This window comes from Xylaria bambusicola (genome assembly GCF_022495145.1).
Source record: "Xylaria bambusicola strain CBS 139988 unplaced genomic scaffold F5B22scaffold_13, whole genome shotgun sequence".
Taxonomy (NCBI): domain Eukaryota; kingdom Fungi; phylum Ascomycota; class Sordariomycetes; order Xylariales; family Xylariaceae; genus Xylaria; species Xylaria bambusicola.
In genome coordinates, this window is record NW_025953566.1 from 16,030 (window position 1) to 30,243 (window position 14,214).

The 14,214-nt window shown below is 50.6% G+C and overlaps 4 protein-coding genes across 4 annotated transcripts; 1 reads left to right on the forward strand and 3 right to left on the reverse strand.

Moving 5' to 3' along the window:
* Window positions 1-207: 207 nt before the first annotated feature.
* Window positions 208-1,807, forward strand: F5B22DRAFT_599842 (ribosomal protein S2). The gene is made up of 3 exons (XM_047974487.1): window positions 208-499; window positions 572-1,020; window positions 1,083-1,807. Exons 1-3 carry the CDS (start codon window positions 330-332, stop codon window positions 1,346-1,348), a joined length of 885 nt encoding a protein of 294 aa, XP_047832246.1. The 5' UTR covers window positions 208-329; the 3' UTR covers window positions 1,349-1,807.
* Window positions 1,808-2,788, reverse strand: F5B22DRAFT_599843 (uncharacterized protein). Its single transcript, XM_047974488.1, has one exon. The coding sequence runs from the start codon at window positions 2,706-2,708 to the stop codon at window positions 2,079-2,081; it is 630 nt and encodes a 209-aa protein (XP_047832247.1). The 5' UTR covers window positions 2,709-2,788; the 3' UTR covers window positions 1,808-2,078.
* A 910-nt stretch (window positions 2,789-3,698) lies between these two features.
* On the reverse strand, window positions 3,699-5,975 carry F5B22DRAFT_73321 (cytochrome P450 6A1). Its single transcript, XM_047980522.1, has 4 exons — window positions 5,344-5,975; window positions 4,717-5,242; window positions 4,119-4,602; window positions 3,699-3,985 (listed from the first exon to the last, which is right to left on the reverse strand). The coding sequence occupies exons 1-4, from the start codon at window positions 5,679-5,681 to the stop codon at window positions 3,789-3,791; spliced, it is 1,545 nt and encodes a 514-aa protein (XP_047832248.1). The 5' UTR covers window positions 5,682-5,975; the 3' UTR covers window positions 3,699-3,788.
* Window positions 5,976-8,108: 2,133 nt separating this feature from the next.
* F5B22DRAFT_654057 (uncharacterized protein) lies at window positions 8,109-13,634 on the reverse strand (the record flags this gene model as incomplete). Its single annotated transcript, XM_047979772.1, has 2 exons — window positions 8,109-13,148; window positions 13,252-13,634. 2 exons carry the CDS (start codon window positions 13,632-13,634, stop codon window positions 8,219-8,221), a joined length of 5,313 nt encoding a protein of 1,770 aa, XP_047832249.1. The 3' UTR covers window positions 8,109-8,218.
* Window positions 13,635-14,214: the final 580 nt, after the last annotated feature.

A 14,214-nucleotide genomic window follows, 5' to 3' on the forward strand; every position in this document is an offset into this window, starting at 1 on the left:
GTGGCTATGGTGGCGTTCGCTTTCGGGAAATTGGTACTCCGATTCCGGATAGATACCTAGATACCTCGAGATTGTGGTAAAGGGGCTAATCTAGGATAAGACTCATCTGCACCTACACCACCTACACAGGCATTAGTGGGGGGTACCCACTAATGTGTGACTTCGCTTACCCTAGGCCAAGTTAGCCCACCAGAATTCGAGCCCCAAAATTATTGGGATTTTGTGCAGGCATCGCGAACTTTTTCCTCCTTCGCACATCACGAAGTTCGCGCTCAACGCAAAGCAAACCGCCTCATTCCCTCTTTCCTCACGCGCAACTATATCTCAAGATGGCGCCCGCGAACCTCCCCGCCTGCATGCAGGCCACCTCCCAGGACATTGAGACGCTCCTGGCTGCCCAGAGCCACCTCGGTTCCAAGAACTTGCAGGTTCACATGGAGCCTTACCTGTGGAAGACCCGTGCTGATGGTGTCAACGTCATCAACATTGGCAAGACCTGGTAATTCACCATTCTCTCGCGATTCTTTGCGCAATTGGCACATATGTCTAACCTCGAATCTGCGAATAATAGGGAGAAGATCGTTCTCGCTGCTCGTATCATCGCCGCTGTCGACAACCCCGCCGACATTTGCGTTATCTCCGCTCGTCCCTATGGTCAGCGTGCTGTCCTCAAGTTCGCTGCTCACACTGGTGCTGTTGCCATTGCCGGTCGTTTCACCCCCGGTTCTTTCACCAACTACATCACCCGATCTTTCAAGGAGCCCCGTCTCATTGTCGTCACCGACCCCCGCACCGACGCCCAGGCCATCAAGGAGGCTTCCTACGTCAACATCCCCGTCATTGCCCTTTGCGACACTGACTCACCCACCGAGTACGTCGATGTTGCCATTCCTACCAACAACAAGGGTCGCCACGCCATCGGCTGTGTCTGGTGGATGCTCGCCCGTGAGGTCCTCCGTATCCGTGGCACCATCGCCAGCCGTGAAGTTCCTTGGGACGTCATGGTCGATCTCTACTTCTGTACGTTACACTCTGACCCTCTTTACTTACTCTGTGACAATTATAACTAACAATTATCATAGACCGTGACCCTGAAGCCGAGGCCGAGGAGAAGGTTGAGGAGGAGAAGCTTCCCAGCGCTGAGGAGGTTGGTCCTGCTGCCATCGAGGCTGGTACCTTCACTGGTACTGGTGGTGACTGGGAGGCTGCTCCTGCTGGCTTCTCTGCTGCTCAGGGTAACTGGGATGGTACCGATGAGTGGGCTGGTGCTGTTGCTGGTAACACTGCTGCTGCTGCTGCTCCCACCGGCGAATGGGGTGCCACGGATGCCAAGGAGAGCCAGTGGTAGGAATTTGGCTCATCCCGTCCTGAAGAAGCTAATCAAAATGCTGGTCACTCCCCGGTTGAGGCGGCACCACAACAGCCGCAACCAAGTGAAGAGTTGAATTCACAAGAACAAAAGATGGGTGAATGGGGCGAATGGGACTCAAGTGCCAACTACGTTCAATCGAGTGTGGCGGAGTGGTAACTGCTTACTTGCAGATACAATACGAACCAAAATTCAGTTTAGCCTGGGGTACGGGTCAACTTGAACGTACTAATGAGGGAAAGATACCAAAATTAGTTGATGAGTCGATTAGATTTGTTGCTTCCGTGGGTGACTCTCTTGTTGGCTTTGTTTTCAGCTGAGGATGGGGAATGCCCTGTACGGTCAAAGGGGTGGACTTGATCGTTATCCCGCCCATGCTCCTAGGTAGCAGAAAAAAATGAACCATTGTCTTTGTGACCTACTCAGTATTGGCACAGAGTGTAGAGTAACCTAAGGTTCGGTTGTATATTCTAACGCGACATGCTATCAAATTATAAGGTAAGGAATCATCTATCGTCGTAGTTTCCTTGAAATGAACATGTTTGAACAAAAGTATTACAGTTGGGAGATACCGCAGAAGACAGTAAACTCTAAGGTAATCAGACTTGCCTCGAATGGAACATATATATCAATCTTCATGTTCCTCTTCTCGATTCACCAGCTCAATGCACAGATCGCACATCTAAGACCCTCGCCTATGTGCTATGACCTATGCTCTCACACAGGGGACCTCAAAAGCGAAATCATGATTCCAGCTTGAGCCCTCTGGCAAATCCGGCAACACAGCACACTCGACGACGAACTCCACGGGCGCGCAATCCGCAGGGACACTCTCATCCCCATACACGTACCTCGCCGCCAGGACCGACGTCTTCTGACCGCCCAGCACGACGTCTCTCTCACAAGCCGCGTAGACGCCGCCCTCGTCAAGCGGGAAGAGAATGGGCTCGCCGGGACGCAGGAAGAGCTCGGTGCCGCCGTTCACGGCTGCGCCGACGGGGTGCTCGGCTGGGTAGAAGATGTCGTAGTCCGAGGGCCCGGCGACGGCGAGGCTGAGGGGGTAGACGTTGGGGATGTCCTGGACTACAGTCGTGTGGTAGGCTGTGCCGTTCAGGTAGGAGGGTGTTGGCGTGCTCGCGGTAAGTGTTGAGATGGCGGTTCCTGCCCCGGTGCGCAGCGAGGAGAGGTACAGGTTTTGAACTGAGGGGGTGAGGTCTCGCGTGGTGTCTGTTACGTTTACGCGGAGTCTGAAGCCTTTGGATGAACCTGTTGTGCGGCTTGTTGGGAGGGCTGTGGTTAGGCCCAGAAGAGTCGCTGTGAAGAAAGTGTTGAGTTGCATTTTCTAGCTTTTGCTGTTTTGTTTGGTCGGGGGGGGGGGGGGGGATTGAACTTGTGGTGATGTATTTAATAGTTAGACTATGGTGTTTTAGATATGAATATTCGTCACAGCTTGGATGGACTGCTCTTTATATAGGTACCTACTTGGACTCTTTTTCTTTTAACTGCTGCATACCATCACTTTCGTATATACACCTCGAGACGAAGATCCATATCCACCAGTCTAGCTAGAGTCCAATTCCAATACATAGTAGTCATTTCGTGACAACTTCACACGACATCATACGCAAAATCTCGTGGTAGCGTCTTTCGACATATGGATCCTAGGACATATCTAACTGTGCCTCCTCGTGTGGCGACGGGCCAGATCCGAAAATAGCTATTCTGCGGAGCCGAGCCGAGCGGCGCGCGACAATACGAAGCTTACGCCTCCGAGATAGTAACGGGAACGAATGACACCCTACATACCAAGGCTTCCCATTTGACAGGCTCCGTGCAGGTTGGTGGCATGTTATCGAATGTGTAGTTGCAATAAGCTTCTTTACCCGATGCAAAGCAGCTCTAGAACAGCCAACACGAATGCAAGCTTGTTAGGGCTGAGAGTAGTATATAAATCACTCGACTACCACAATCTCACCTCACATTCGTGTCATGTTGATGTCACGCTATACCCACTCAAAGCTTCGTTGCTCGGTATCGGTATCGGCTGCTTTGGCGATCAGTATCACACGATGCTTCTCTCCTGCTTCCTGCGCAGCTCTCATAAGCCCAAGTTGCGCAGCAGCAGGAGCCAGGTCCGCCATGTAACCTTTGCGGTGGGAAATGTGACCCAACAACAAGCGAGCATATCCCTACCTCGATACCTCCCCCTTCCCACTCCGAGTAATATGGTCGGCGGATAAGTGAAATGAATTAAATATATAATGCCACTCAGATGAGGCAAGGCAGGGGCCAATATACAAGTCCCAATTGCTAGCTCAGGTATCAGTTTGTCAACCATCCAATTCACCCCAATTTATCGTCTTGAACTCCTTCTCGCTCTTTGCATCGTCCTCTTCGCTCACAACCAAAAAGCACAATCCTAGGCTTCCCTCGGCTTGTAGCGCAAGTACATATTCTGGTCAGGCTTCTTGGCTGAATGCCGATTGCGGTTCATAATCAGCGATGACGGCGTCGGGACGACCCGGTTGCCGTCCTTGTCAGAGAACTCGAAGTCGAACATGCCGACCCAAAACGCCGTGATCATAGCCATTTCTAGCTTCGCGAACCTCATGCCCACTTGAAGAGGGATCCAAGTCAGTATGTATAATATCTCTGTAAAAGAGGGGGTTTTTATCGACATAGCGGTCAATTTGGGTGGCGCCAGGGATCAAAAGACAGGAGGGGAAAGAGATGGTGGCTGATTACTTACGACAGGGGTGACGTCCTGAACCCCAGCCGACGTACGCATGGGGAGCCTTCTTGTCCTCGGCGTTCTCTTCGAAATACCGTGAGGGGTTCCACTTCATCTTTTCAGTATACCAGTCGCCAAACAAACTGTCTTCGAGAAGGAAGATCGCGAAGGCACCGTTTGGGATAACTTCTCCCGACTCTCCAATAGGGATGTCGTGGCCGGACATGTTCTTTCGGAATGTAGCGCCGGGCAGACAGAAGCGGATCGTCTCGCGCAACGCCAGGTCGATGAGCGGGAATTCGCCCTCCCACTCCTCGATCGTGAGCGCGCAGAGGACGTCGGCGCGCGACTGCGACGGGCTTGTGCGGTGCTTCGCTACGACGCCGTCGACTTCCTCGCGCAATCTCGCCATCCATTCTGGGTTCTGTGTCAAGTACACCTGCAGGTATCCAGCGTTGATACCACTGTTTAGCTGGCCAGCAAACAGGGCGCCAATCTCGAACTGGACGATTCGTCAGCTTTGCGTTTCACCACAATAGTTTCCCCGTCATTTTATGAGCGAGGCCGCCGACCACGATGGCAGCAAGTCTAGGGGGGGTAGGTGATAGATACGCACCCCGACGATACTCGTAAGAGTTAGGCCACGGTCGATGAGAAACTGCAAGGCATCATTGCCCTTTACGCCTGTCTTCTTCCTCTTCTCGATGAGGTCGCGGAAGACAAAGGCGAGCTTCGCGCCGTAGTACATTCGCATGTAATGATTGAGCGTGGGCAACCAGGGGAAGATGACCTTGGCGAATGAGTCGGCTTTCTCGAACCAGTCAAAGATGGAGAGCGTGTGCTTCAGCAATTTCGGGTCTTCGGCAATGTCGTTGGCGCCGACGGTCCTCATCGTGAGCTGGTACACGATCTCGTATAAGCTCTCGAAGGGGTCGGTCACTCGCCAGTCCGGATCGGCCTTGGACGGCTCAGCGGCTGCTAGCGCCTCACATGCGGCGCGCGTGTCGCCAGTCAAGAGATCGAGGTTCTTGATGAAGTTCTCCTTCTTCATCAGAGGGACGAGAGCTTTTGAGAATTCTTGCGCAAAATTGTCATGGTTTTTATCGGGTGCTTGCGGCTGTCCAGTTAAAAGCTCCGCAAAGCTGGAATTTGGGCGCGTGTTAGCACTCATCATGGAGATAGCCCAGCTACCCATCGCTTGACACGATGGAGGATCTAACGTACGAAAAGGGGGATGACGTACGCTTCAGGAAAGTTAAGGTCTTTACTTTCGAAAAATAGTTTCCTACCCTCGGTACCTGATACACCAACCAACTGCTTCTTGCCAATGTAGAAGCTAAAGTTGCCCGTCTTCGAGTCCCGCAATGCCTCCTTCATAAAGTCGGAACGGCGACCGTAGTAGAAATCCAGCGCTCCCACGATAGGCCAGTCTCCTTTTTTGTATAATCTCGGCGCATTTTGGGGGAAAGAGGGCCGCCGAAAAACCTGAATTAGAAAGGCAACGGCTGAGGTGAGAACCAGGGCCCAGATGGTTGCCGACCATTCTTGAGGCTGAATAGACTGTGGTAAGGTGATACCCATCTTGACTCCATATGGCTGCAGGCGAAAACCTGTGCCACACAATCGAGATGTTGTCGGATGGTTATTGATGGTTGATAGATATGCGATATTAGTGTTTTGTATGGCAGGCTTTTAGTTAGCCATCACACAACCACCACCAGGTAGATTAATACAACATAGCCCGACGAGATGGCTCCAACGAAAAGCAGCGCGAGATGGCTCTAAATAAGCGACGGAATCTCTAACCGAGCTTGCTCAACAGGACTCTGTACGTAGTAGTACTGTAGTATGTACATGTATAAGTATTCTGTATTGCGAGCGTGAAACAGATCAGCTTACGTTGCATACTGTACCTACTTCCCTTCGCTTCGCTCGGTGGCAAGCGAGGACCAAGCTCGGCAAACCAAGATCCGGGTACGCTATCTACTTAGTACGCTTACTTACTTAGTAGGTAATTCGAAGAGGGAGGTAACGAGGTTGGGGTTGAGATCCACACTTTTGCTAGAACTCCTCCCTCCAAGGGAGACAAAGAGCTCGTTAAGCCGCATAGCGTATTGGGTATTGGAACATGGCTTATCCCTACCTGCGACAGGCAGAGAGATACATGACATCTGTATGTCATCTTAACATTGACAGCTGGAGGTGATGCTTCAATATGAGTACCGCCGCAACACTGCGAGACACAATATGCCATGTATAAGTAGTAAATGCTTAGTATGCTTGTTCGACAGGGATCACACGTTATACAACCAGTATACGCAGGACAAGTTGACATGATCTGATTGCAAGGCTCGTCGGGCATCGTGACTAAGAGGGCCTCGGAGATGTGGTCGGTTACGATAGCGTCACGAGACAAAGTCAGGTTGCTACCCCCAAATACTTACCCCTAAACACGCAGACACGTCCTAATGATGCAGCAGGCGTGTAGCGAGCATTCGTTCGAACCTGACGGGTTGTCGACTCCATCCATCCCTATCGGCCAATCGCCTGTTTAGCGAAAAACAGACCTTCGGAGGATGTTTTAGCGCAGGCGGGATTGCATCAATCGTAATCGCTCGGTTAGAGCGAAACGTCAATGCCAATGCCCATAGAGACCTTCTCGAATCCCATCCCTTCCTCACCTCCCTGCGTGCGTGTGCGACACACTTACCGAATACGGTTGAGGATGAGCTGCTCGGCAGTGCATACTTACATCCTGGCTGGTTTCCATTCGTTACCCGTCAGATGGGCGGGGACCCAGCTAAGCGAGATCGCCAGCTTTGCTTGCGGCGTGCATAAAAAAGGACAAGGAGACGTCTGTCGTGTATACATACTACTTGGGATGTATATGCGTACACCTTCGGTTAGCACACACCATCAACTATACCCATGTTCGTTCACCTTCTTCAACTATTATCCAACATTGTAGCGATATAGGTATACCTATGTAACACGGAAAGTACAATGGCCTGCCTCGCACGCATAGTGCGTTTGGGGGACCTATTTGCTCTTTGAAGGAAGAGACGAGAAAGAGGGTGTAAATCAACAACACAACACAGTCCATTACATAAGTACTACTCGTGGCTTCGAGTTGGGAATCTCTTCAAACCATACTTTGATCGGAATACTCGTCTTTCTATGACTTTTTGATCTGCCTATATGAACACTACATTGCACTACAAGTATACTGTGAACTGATTTGCTGATTCCAAATACACACTGCTTCTGGGGCCGTTCTAAGCGATTGGTGCGCGGATAAACAAAATCTACTGCTTTACCTAGCTGAGGGGCTAAGCTACCTAGGTTCCGATCTACTGTGCACTAAGTAATGTAATCCATCAGATACCGGGACTGAACCGAACCGATATAGTCGCTTAAAAGTATGCATATCCTTTGTAATGTGTTTCGGAAATAGTGGTAGACGGACAGGTAGACATGTGAATATTTCGTCATTGCACCTAAATACAAGACTAACCCATGACTTCTTTGCGACGAAGTTCAAATAGGCCTAGTGTTTCTGTATATCTGGAGTATTCGTCCAGCTTTATGCTCCCAACTCCTCTTCCAATGCAATGTTCGTAGTATCAAGTTCAAAAGAAGGAACTCGGCCATGCAACACTAGACATAATAAATGAGTAGCATCTCGCTCCTCGCTCTACCGAGACCTCGATAATGGCCACCGGATGCCCTGGACGCGCGTATTAATAGACAAGTAAGATAGGGGCGAAAGAACGGACGCAAAGTAAAGGGGCTTCGCTCCGAAAACCTCGGGACCCTAAACGCCTGGCGGGACAACAACAAAAAAGGAAAGTTTTCTCTGGCATGTTTCTCGTGGTATCATGGGGTATCAAAATTATCATGAACAATTCTGCTGTATGAAGCAGCCGAATATCCTCTGCCTGAGCGAGACGCCGTCTACAATGAAATGGTGGTGGTGATATGATGAATATAGCGCGCGAATGTGAAGAGACCAGACCATGAGTACATGCATGTTATACAATTCGAACCTGTGTGTAATCTCGGCATTGTTCCTGTTGTAATTTCTCGCTGTTTACAATAACTGTCGTGACTAGCGTTTGTTACTCCAAACTATCAGATCTTTTTCGGATCTCCTCGTCGGTCAATGCGCCCATCCAAAGGCAGCGTTCAGTTATACCCTCGATAGGCTGGAACTGATAGTACGTGCTTGCTTCTAGCAATCGAAGTAAGGTCTTGACAATCGATGCAGCAATTCGGCACCGTTCAAAGTTGACAAGTGGCGGGGTAGTTGGTGAACTGGCAATTTCGGATGGTCGCTGAGAGTTGAACAGTAGGTCATGAGTATAAATGCCGATGAAAGGGATACAACCAGTATCGGCTGCATTGCCACCGCCTTCCATTTCTGCCCGAAGGTTGTAGAAGTTCTTGGTTGGCAAGATGAGTGTTTCGAGCTCGCGCATAGTTTCCATGTCTGTCAAGGGAACCATGCTCCATGTTTTCGACAGTCGTGCAACCTCGTTGGACGTGAGGGCAATTGTGATCTGACTCATAGTTGCGAAATTACGATATTTCCTGCAATGAGCAGCAATATGAAGAAGCTTAATAATGCATCGAGCTCGTTCCTCCAACACTTCTGTCATCACAATCTCGGAGATAGCCCACTTTACCATGATGTTGAATCGCGCAATAACGACCTCTACGCCGCATGCATCGGTATTGCGGAGGAAATCGACCCAGGATCGTGGGTCATTGCGTGAGTCTTTCCATTTCATCTCAATGAGCTCCTTCCACCCGACTTCATTGAGCGCGTCTTTTTCAATCAAGGTGAACTGCTGCGCAAGAATTTCAGAGTCAAAGGCGAGAATGAAGGGGAGATGTAAAGGCGGCTTCTCAATTGGTTCTAACGATTTAGCCGAGTTGCTAGGAGCTCGATGAGAATCGAGTGACGCAGATGGGGAAACCAGAGCTTGGTAGTACATCGCAGCCGTAGGGGTCGTATCAGGTGTCGGGGGCAGCGGTTTCTGGGACCAGATTTGATGTTCCCGAATTTGCGGTGTACGCTCTGTCTCTGGCGACATTTGAAGGGCTTGCACTAGGGTTAATTTGATTGAAGATCTCTCGTCATCTGGATATGAGTTGGTTCCCGAGGTCTGGCGTATGTGTGTTATTACATGTTGTCCGCCAATCTGATTCGGCGAGAGCGGCCGAGGCATATAATTGCTCTCGTCAATCAATTCGACAGAGAGCTCAGAAGATAGTTCCGAGTCGTTGTCACTCTCCATATCCAGAAACGAACGATCCTCACTAGGATTGCCTATCGGAGCATGCTCCGTGGCCCTCTCTATACTTTGGGTTCTGTTGATGAACTCGAACGAGTGTTGCGCAGGGGACAATGATAGCGTAGCCTCTGATTCGTCTACTGGGGTGTCGGGACCCTCAAGTATGGATTGATTTGTCCATTCCAGAGTGTCTGTCCTACTGCGGCCTTCGTCCGTTAATCCCCTGTCAAGCAGTGGTATTGAATTATAAGTTTCTAGCGAGTCCTCTGACAAGAAGGAGCTGATCACCGAATGGCGCGGTATGTGATTTTCCACAAAGTTGTCAGTAGCGGGTTCGTCGCCGATTGGTGATATGTCTGGTACCTCTTCTTCCGCAATATGTAGATGGCGATGCTTTTTCTTCTCGCCTCTAACTTGGTCAATACCCGCTGATAGCGGGGATCCAGCGCTTAGGGCCTGGAGGTCTTTGCTTGGAATGTTCAGTGGGTCGATAGAAAGCTTAACTGTCTTCCTTTCGTACTTTCCTTCCAATTTGAGCAATGCCGATTCAACGCCCCCATCATCATCCACGTCATCCGGGATTTGTGCTAATTTCTGGGCTTCAGCCTCAAACGATGGCCGCATGATTGGCTTCGATGAATGAGTGCTAAAAAGAGATAATGGCCGTTTCGAGGCTTTGTCGGCCATAGCTCCTAAGGAGAAAATTTCACCGCGATTTTGAGAGTAGTCGTCGCTGACTGGATCGGCTAACCCCTCAGAGTTTCCGGCAGGACTTTGAATGTAGGAACTTCTCAGAGATTCAGAATAAACTGTCAGAGAACCGAAAGAGTGCGATCTACGAAGAGGTACAAAATCAAGCTGAGCAGTATTTGCCGCGCCCCTTAAGTCCCCTCCCGGTTTGCGTCGAAGCATCCTCAAGGGCGGAGGCATAACTTCGGATTTCATTGAGCCTTCCGAATATGTTGTCGCATCGAAGCTTTTCGCTCTCGATCTTCCGCTGTGGATTGACGTCCAATGTCGCTGTGATAAAGAGCCTCGTGATCGATGACTGCGACTAGACTGTTGCCTCCTATGTCGATTGAGATAAGCCGGTGGCGGCTTGTTAGACTGCTGGTCAATGACGCTGGCAGGAAACTGGACCTGGTGATCAATATTGCAAGCAGGCATCACATTGTCATTCATGCCACCGACTTTGCTCTTATCGACTACTGGTAAAGGATCTACGCTCAAAGAGGCCTCATAGACGTGTTGGCCGAGAATATATGATGATCTCCTAGGAGTGTTCCCACGCATGCTATCACTAGGTGGAGTCATTGGTGGTGTCGGGTTTCTGCCATGTATATGTATCATGCTATCTGCAAATGTTTCGACCGATGGATTCAATGGAGGCAAAGCCCCAGTCATGACTAGGCACTCAGGAGGTACAGTGCCATCGACAATAACGATCGACTGACTACCTGTGGTGATAGCGGCATCGCTCCGTGGCCGAAGCTCCAACGAAGAATCCAAGTGAGCGACACTGTATTGAACGTCTCCAGCACGATTTCTAGTTGACGTACTTGCAGTTTTCGTCTCAGCAGCATCTTCACGAACAGCTTGATTGAAATCTTCCGCGATTTGAGCTCCTAAAATGTCGATCCGTTGAGGTTGTTGAATACCGTTCGCGGTCGAACGTTGCGGTTGTGGCACAACAGCAGTACCAGGAAGTCTGTTCGTTGTTGCCCCCCTGGGACCGATAGGTGCAATATCGATAAAGCTACCTTGAGTTTCCGAAATACCTGGACCCCTGGTGCTGATAGCCCTTCGCACACTTCCTAGCAGTTTCCGCATACCTTGTCCTGACATCGCCGAAGCAGAAGCTTTCCTTTTTCCCGAGATGGTTGACTGTGGGTGGAAAAGAGTGGTTTGACGGCTAGCCCCTTTACTAGAGACGCTACTTAGATCAACAAAGGGCTGACCAGGAGGCATGAGATTCCCACGCACGAGACTGCCAGCGTATGGAAGCGTAAGAAGAAGTTCGCCATTCTTGTAGGAGACTTTCTCCGCGGTGGTGCCGTGTTCCCTCAGCGAATCACTTAGGCTATTATTCCGCCGATGAGAAGTCTGTGGTCGTATGCGTTTTCCCGTCACAGCATGAGGCGTGGAGGCAATAGGATCCGTGCTCGTGTAGATCGAACTGGGGTCTACAGGATGTGCTCCAATAGACATGCTCGCATTCGGATCACCTAGACGTAGTGTTTTCGTTGGGAATGAGCAGGACACAACATCGAGGCTTGCGGTACTCATTGGCGTTGCGGGATGTCGAGTCAGCGGCTTAACTCCCCCATCAGGCGTACTAGGCCGTGCGTCGCCGCGGGATAAAGAATTGACTTGAACACCATTAGATGCATCAGCTGGTTGCTTTGTTCCTTGAGTGGGACCCGCGCTTTGCAATGAAACCTCATCAATCTGTGCCTGGGAAGAATCTGTGTCCCAGAAGCTGGGGGTTAGACTCGGATGGCGGTGACCAGCTATCCCACCTGGCGTAATAGCCACGTCATGCCCGAGGTCTACGTCAAATTCGGCCCCATCCCAATACTGCGCGCACACGCGCCTCCAGCATTTCTTCAACTCGCCCACGATCTTAAACGGAACCTTCCGCTTCGATTGAGAGGTAGGCAAGTCATCAGTGAAGTCGTTCAGAAGGTCACAAAACGTGACACGGAGATGATAGTCTACAACGAAGTCATCCACGAAGTAATTCAGAATCCAATGGCGTATCGCCACGAAAGTTCTCACTTTCACAATCATCCCCGACTCGTCATTCTGGGATAGAGCCCATCGAAGCCGAGCGACTAGTAGGCGGAGAAGCTGTGTGGTGTCAATGAATGAGCGGAAGGTTAGAAAAAAATCGGAAATGAGGTCGTAGTCAAGGAAGCTAGGTGACGTGATTTCGGCAACAAGTCGAGGTGGAGTAGCGGCTGTGACAGTCTTGCTGGTTTGTGCATAGCGCACAATCAAACGATCATCACACCCGGGCTCGAAAGTGAGAGCATCAAACATGGACGGCTCGATAACTGAGTTTGCAGGCATAAAAACAGGGCGCGTTGTCTTAATTGTTGGGGAGGGTGGGCTGTCACCGGGTAGGGCAAGCCAGGCAGGTGAAGCGTACCGAGATTGAGATGGAAGAGGACTTGTCATTTGCAAACTGTTAACTGTGTCTGGTTTGGATATGTTATTCATTCTCTCTCTAGGCGACGGTCTGGGGAAAGAGATATGGCTTGATCTCATCTCCTCGGTAGGGGCATACGAAGAGCCTCGTATAAGTGGTGTACCTCTTAGTGTAAACCTTGGGGTGCCCAACTTCCACGATGGAATTGAAACTTGCAAAAAAGGCCCGGTTCCTGGGTCCAAATCCTCAGCGGTCTTCGACTTGGCCTCGTTCTGTGGCTTCGATATCACAACCTTGAAAACGCCTGCACCAGTTGCTTCTGATCCGGGAGTCACATCATGGGCAGTTGAGTCAGATACAGCCCGACGATGTCGAGTGGTAGAAGTTCCAAAATCAAAATAGGCAGTCTTTGGTATTCCATTCGGCGAAGGTGAGCCTGTCATAGGCGTTGGGGTCCATTGACTGCTGCGTAAATCACCAACTCCAGCATATTGCGCGTTCAGAGGAGTAAAGGTTTCTAACCCCGCTGTACTTGGTGGAGTGATTGGATATGTGACGGGCGGTTGGGGATATCTATGATTGTCAGGGCGAATAGCAGGCCTACATGGTGAAATTAGCACAAATTTCGTTGCCTGTACCGACCCAGACTCTTTAAACACGCAACCAAATCGCGCGCCCAGTGGGTTAGCCTATTACCACGCACCTCAAGAATATTTGACCGTTGTTGTCCACATTGGCGACTGTAAAATGCCTTCCCTCTCGACCAACTGCAATTCCATCAACTGAGGGGCTCCATTTCTCGCTTTCCAAGCTCTTCTTAACCTTGCCGCCTCCCTGCTCTCCCAACCTACGCTCTCCCAGCGGAAGCAAGGGCCTAGCACTCGCGACAGGAGAGGTGTGCACTCCAGCTCGCGGCTTATTGGCGATTCTGCCATGTGGGGGTGATCGGTTGATTCCCACGTCCTCGCCTAGCACGTTTTGCGATCTCTGATCCCTCGTCACTACAAGTTTCTTTGGGCTCTCGCGAAGGCTCAAATTCGATCGTATGGGCAAGGACGGGTGCAATCCGGGCGGATTGACCTCCATATTCTACAGAGCGGCAGAACGAAGCCTGCTAAAAATATGGATTGCTGAATGATACATTGAAAGGCGCGAGAGGATCCCTATGTGCGATCAAGAAGCCGGGGAATTTTTGATCGAAATTGTTGGTAGTTTTGCCAGGTGCGCTGCGGAAGCTCGGAAACGGTGGCTATCGCGAATGAAAGACTAGATGTACAGAAGCTCTAGAACCATGCGCGCACTGCTCCAACGTCACGGTGAAGGCTCGGCATACCCCCGTTCGTAAGGCCTGTGAACAGAGGCAATTTCTGGCAATCTTTGGCAATCTCTCGCAATCTCTCGCAATCCCTAGCTGTTTGTGCGACTCGGTCCTATCGCATCATGTGTGCATCAGGTGCACAAAGAGTATGAAACCGTGGTTGTGGTTGTTGACGGTGGGAAATGAAGGTCTGGTCTGCCGGGGCTGGGAATCTGGGAATCTGGGACGGCGGAATTGGGGACGCTACTAATCCACCACATCTACCACTGTGATAGTGATAGGTACCTGGGCAAGGAAGACGAGGAGACGAGGAGACAAGGTAACGAGAGGACTGTGATGGTAGCGGTA

What these genes read in the sequence shown, in the direction of transcription:
- F5B22DRAFT_599842 (XM_047974487.1), top strand. Translation starts at nt 330, where the DNA reads ATGGCGCCCGCGAACCTCCCCGCCTGCATGCAGGCCACCTCCCAGGAC. An exon ending in ATCAACATTGGCAAGACCTG is followed by an intron (nt 500 to 571) that starts GTAATTCACCAT and finishes TGCGAATAATAG; the next exon opens with GGAGAAGATCGTTCTCGCTG. An exon ending in CATGGTCGATCTCTACTTCT is followed by an intron (nt 1,021 to 1,082) that starts GTACGTTACACT and finishes CAATTATCATAG; the next exon opens with ACCGTGACCCTGAAGCCGAG.
- F5B22DRAFT_599843 (XM_047974488.1), bottom strand. Translation starts at nt 2,708, where the DNA reads ATGCAACTCAACACTTTCTTCACAGCGACTCTTCTGGGCCTAACCACA.
- F5B22DRAFT_73321 (XM_047980522.1), bottom strand. Translation starts at nt 5,681, where the DNA reads ATGGGTATCACCTTACCACAGTCTATTCAGCCTCAAGAATGGTCGGCA. An exon ending in CTCTTACGAGTATCGTCGGG is followed by an intron (nt 4,603 to 4,716) that starts GTGCGTATCTAT and finishes CGAATCGTCCAG; the next exon opens with TTCGAGATTGGCGCCCTGTT. An exon ending in TTCAGGACGTCACCCCTGTC is followed by an intron (nt 3,986 to 4,118) that starts GTAAGTAATCAG and finishes TCCCTCTTCAAG; the next exon opens with TGGGCATGAGGTTCGCGAAG.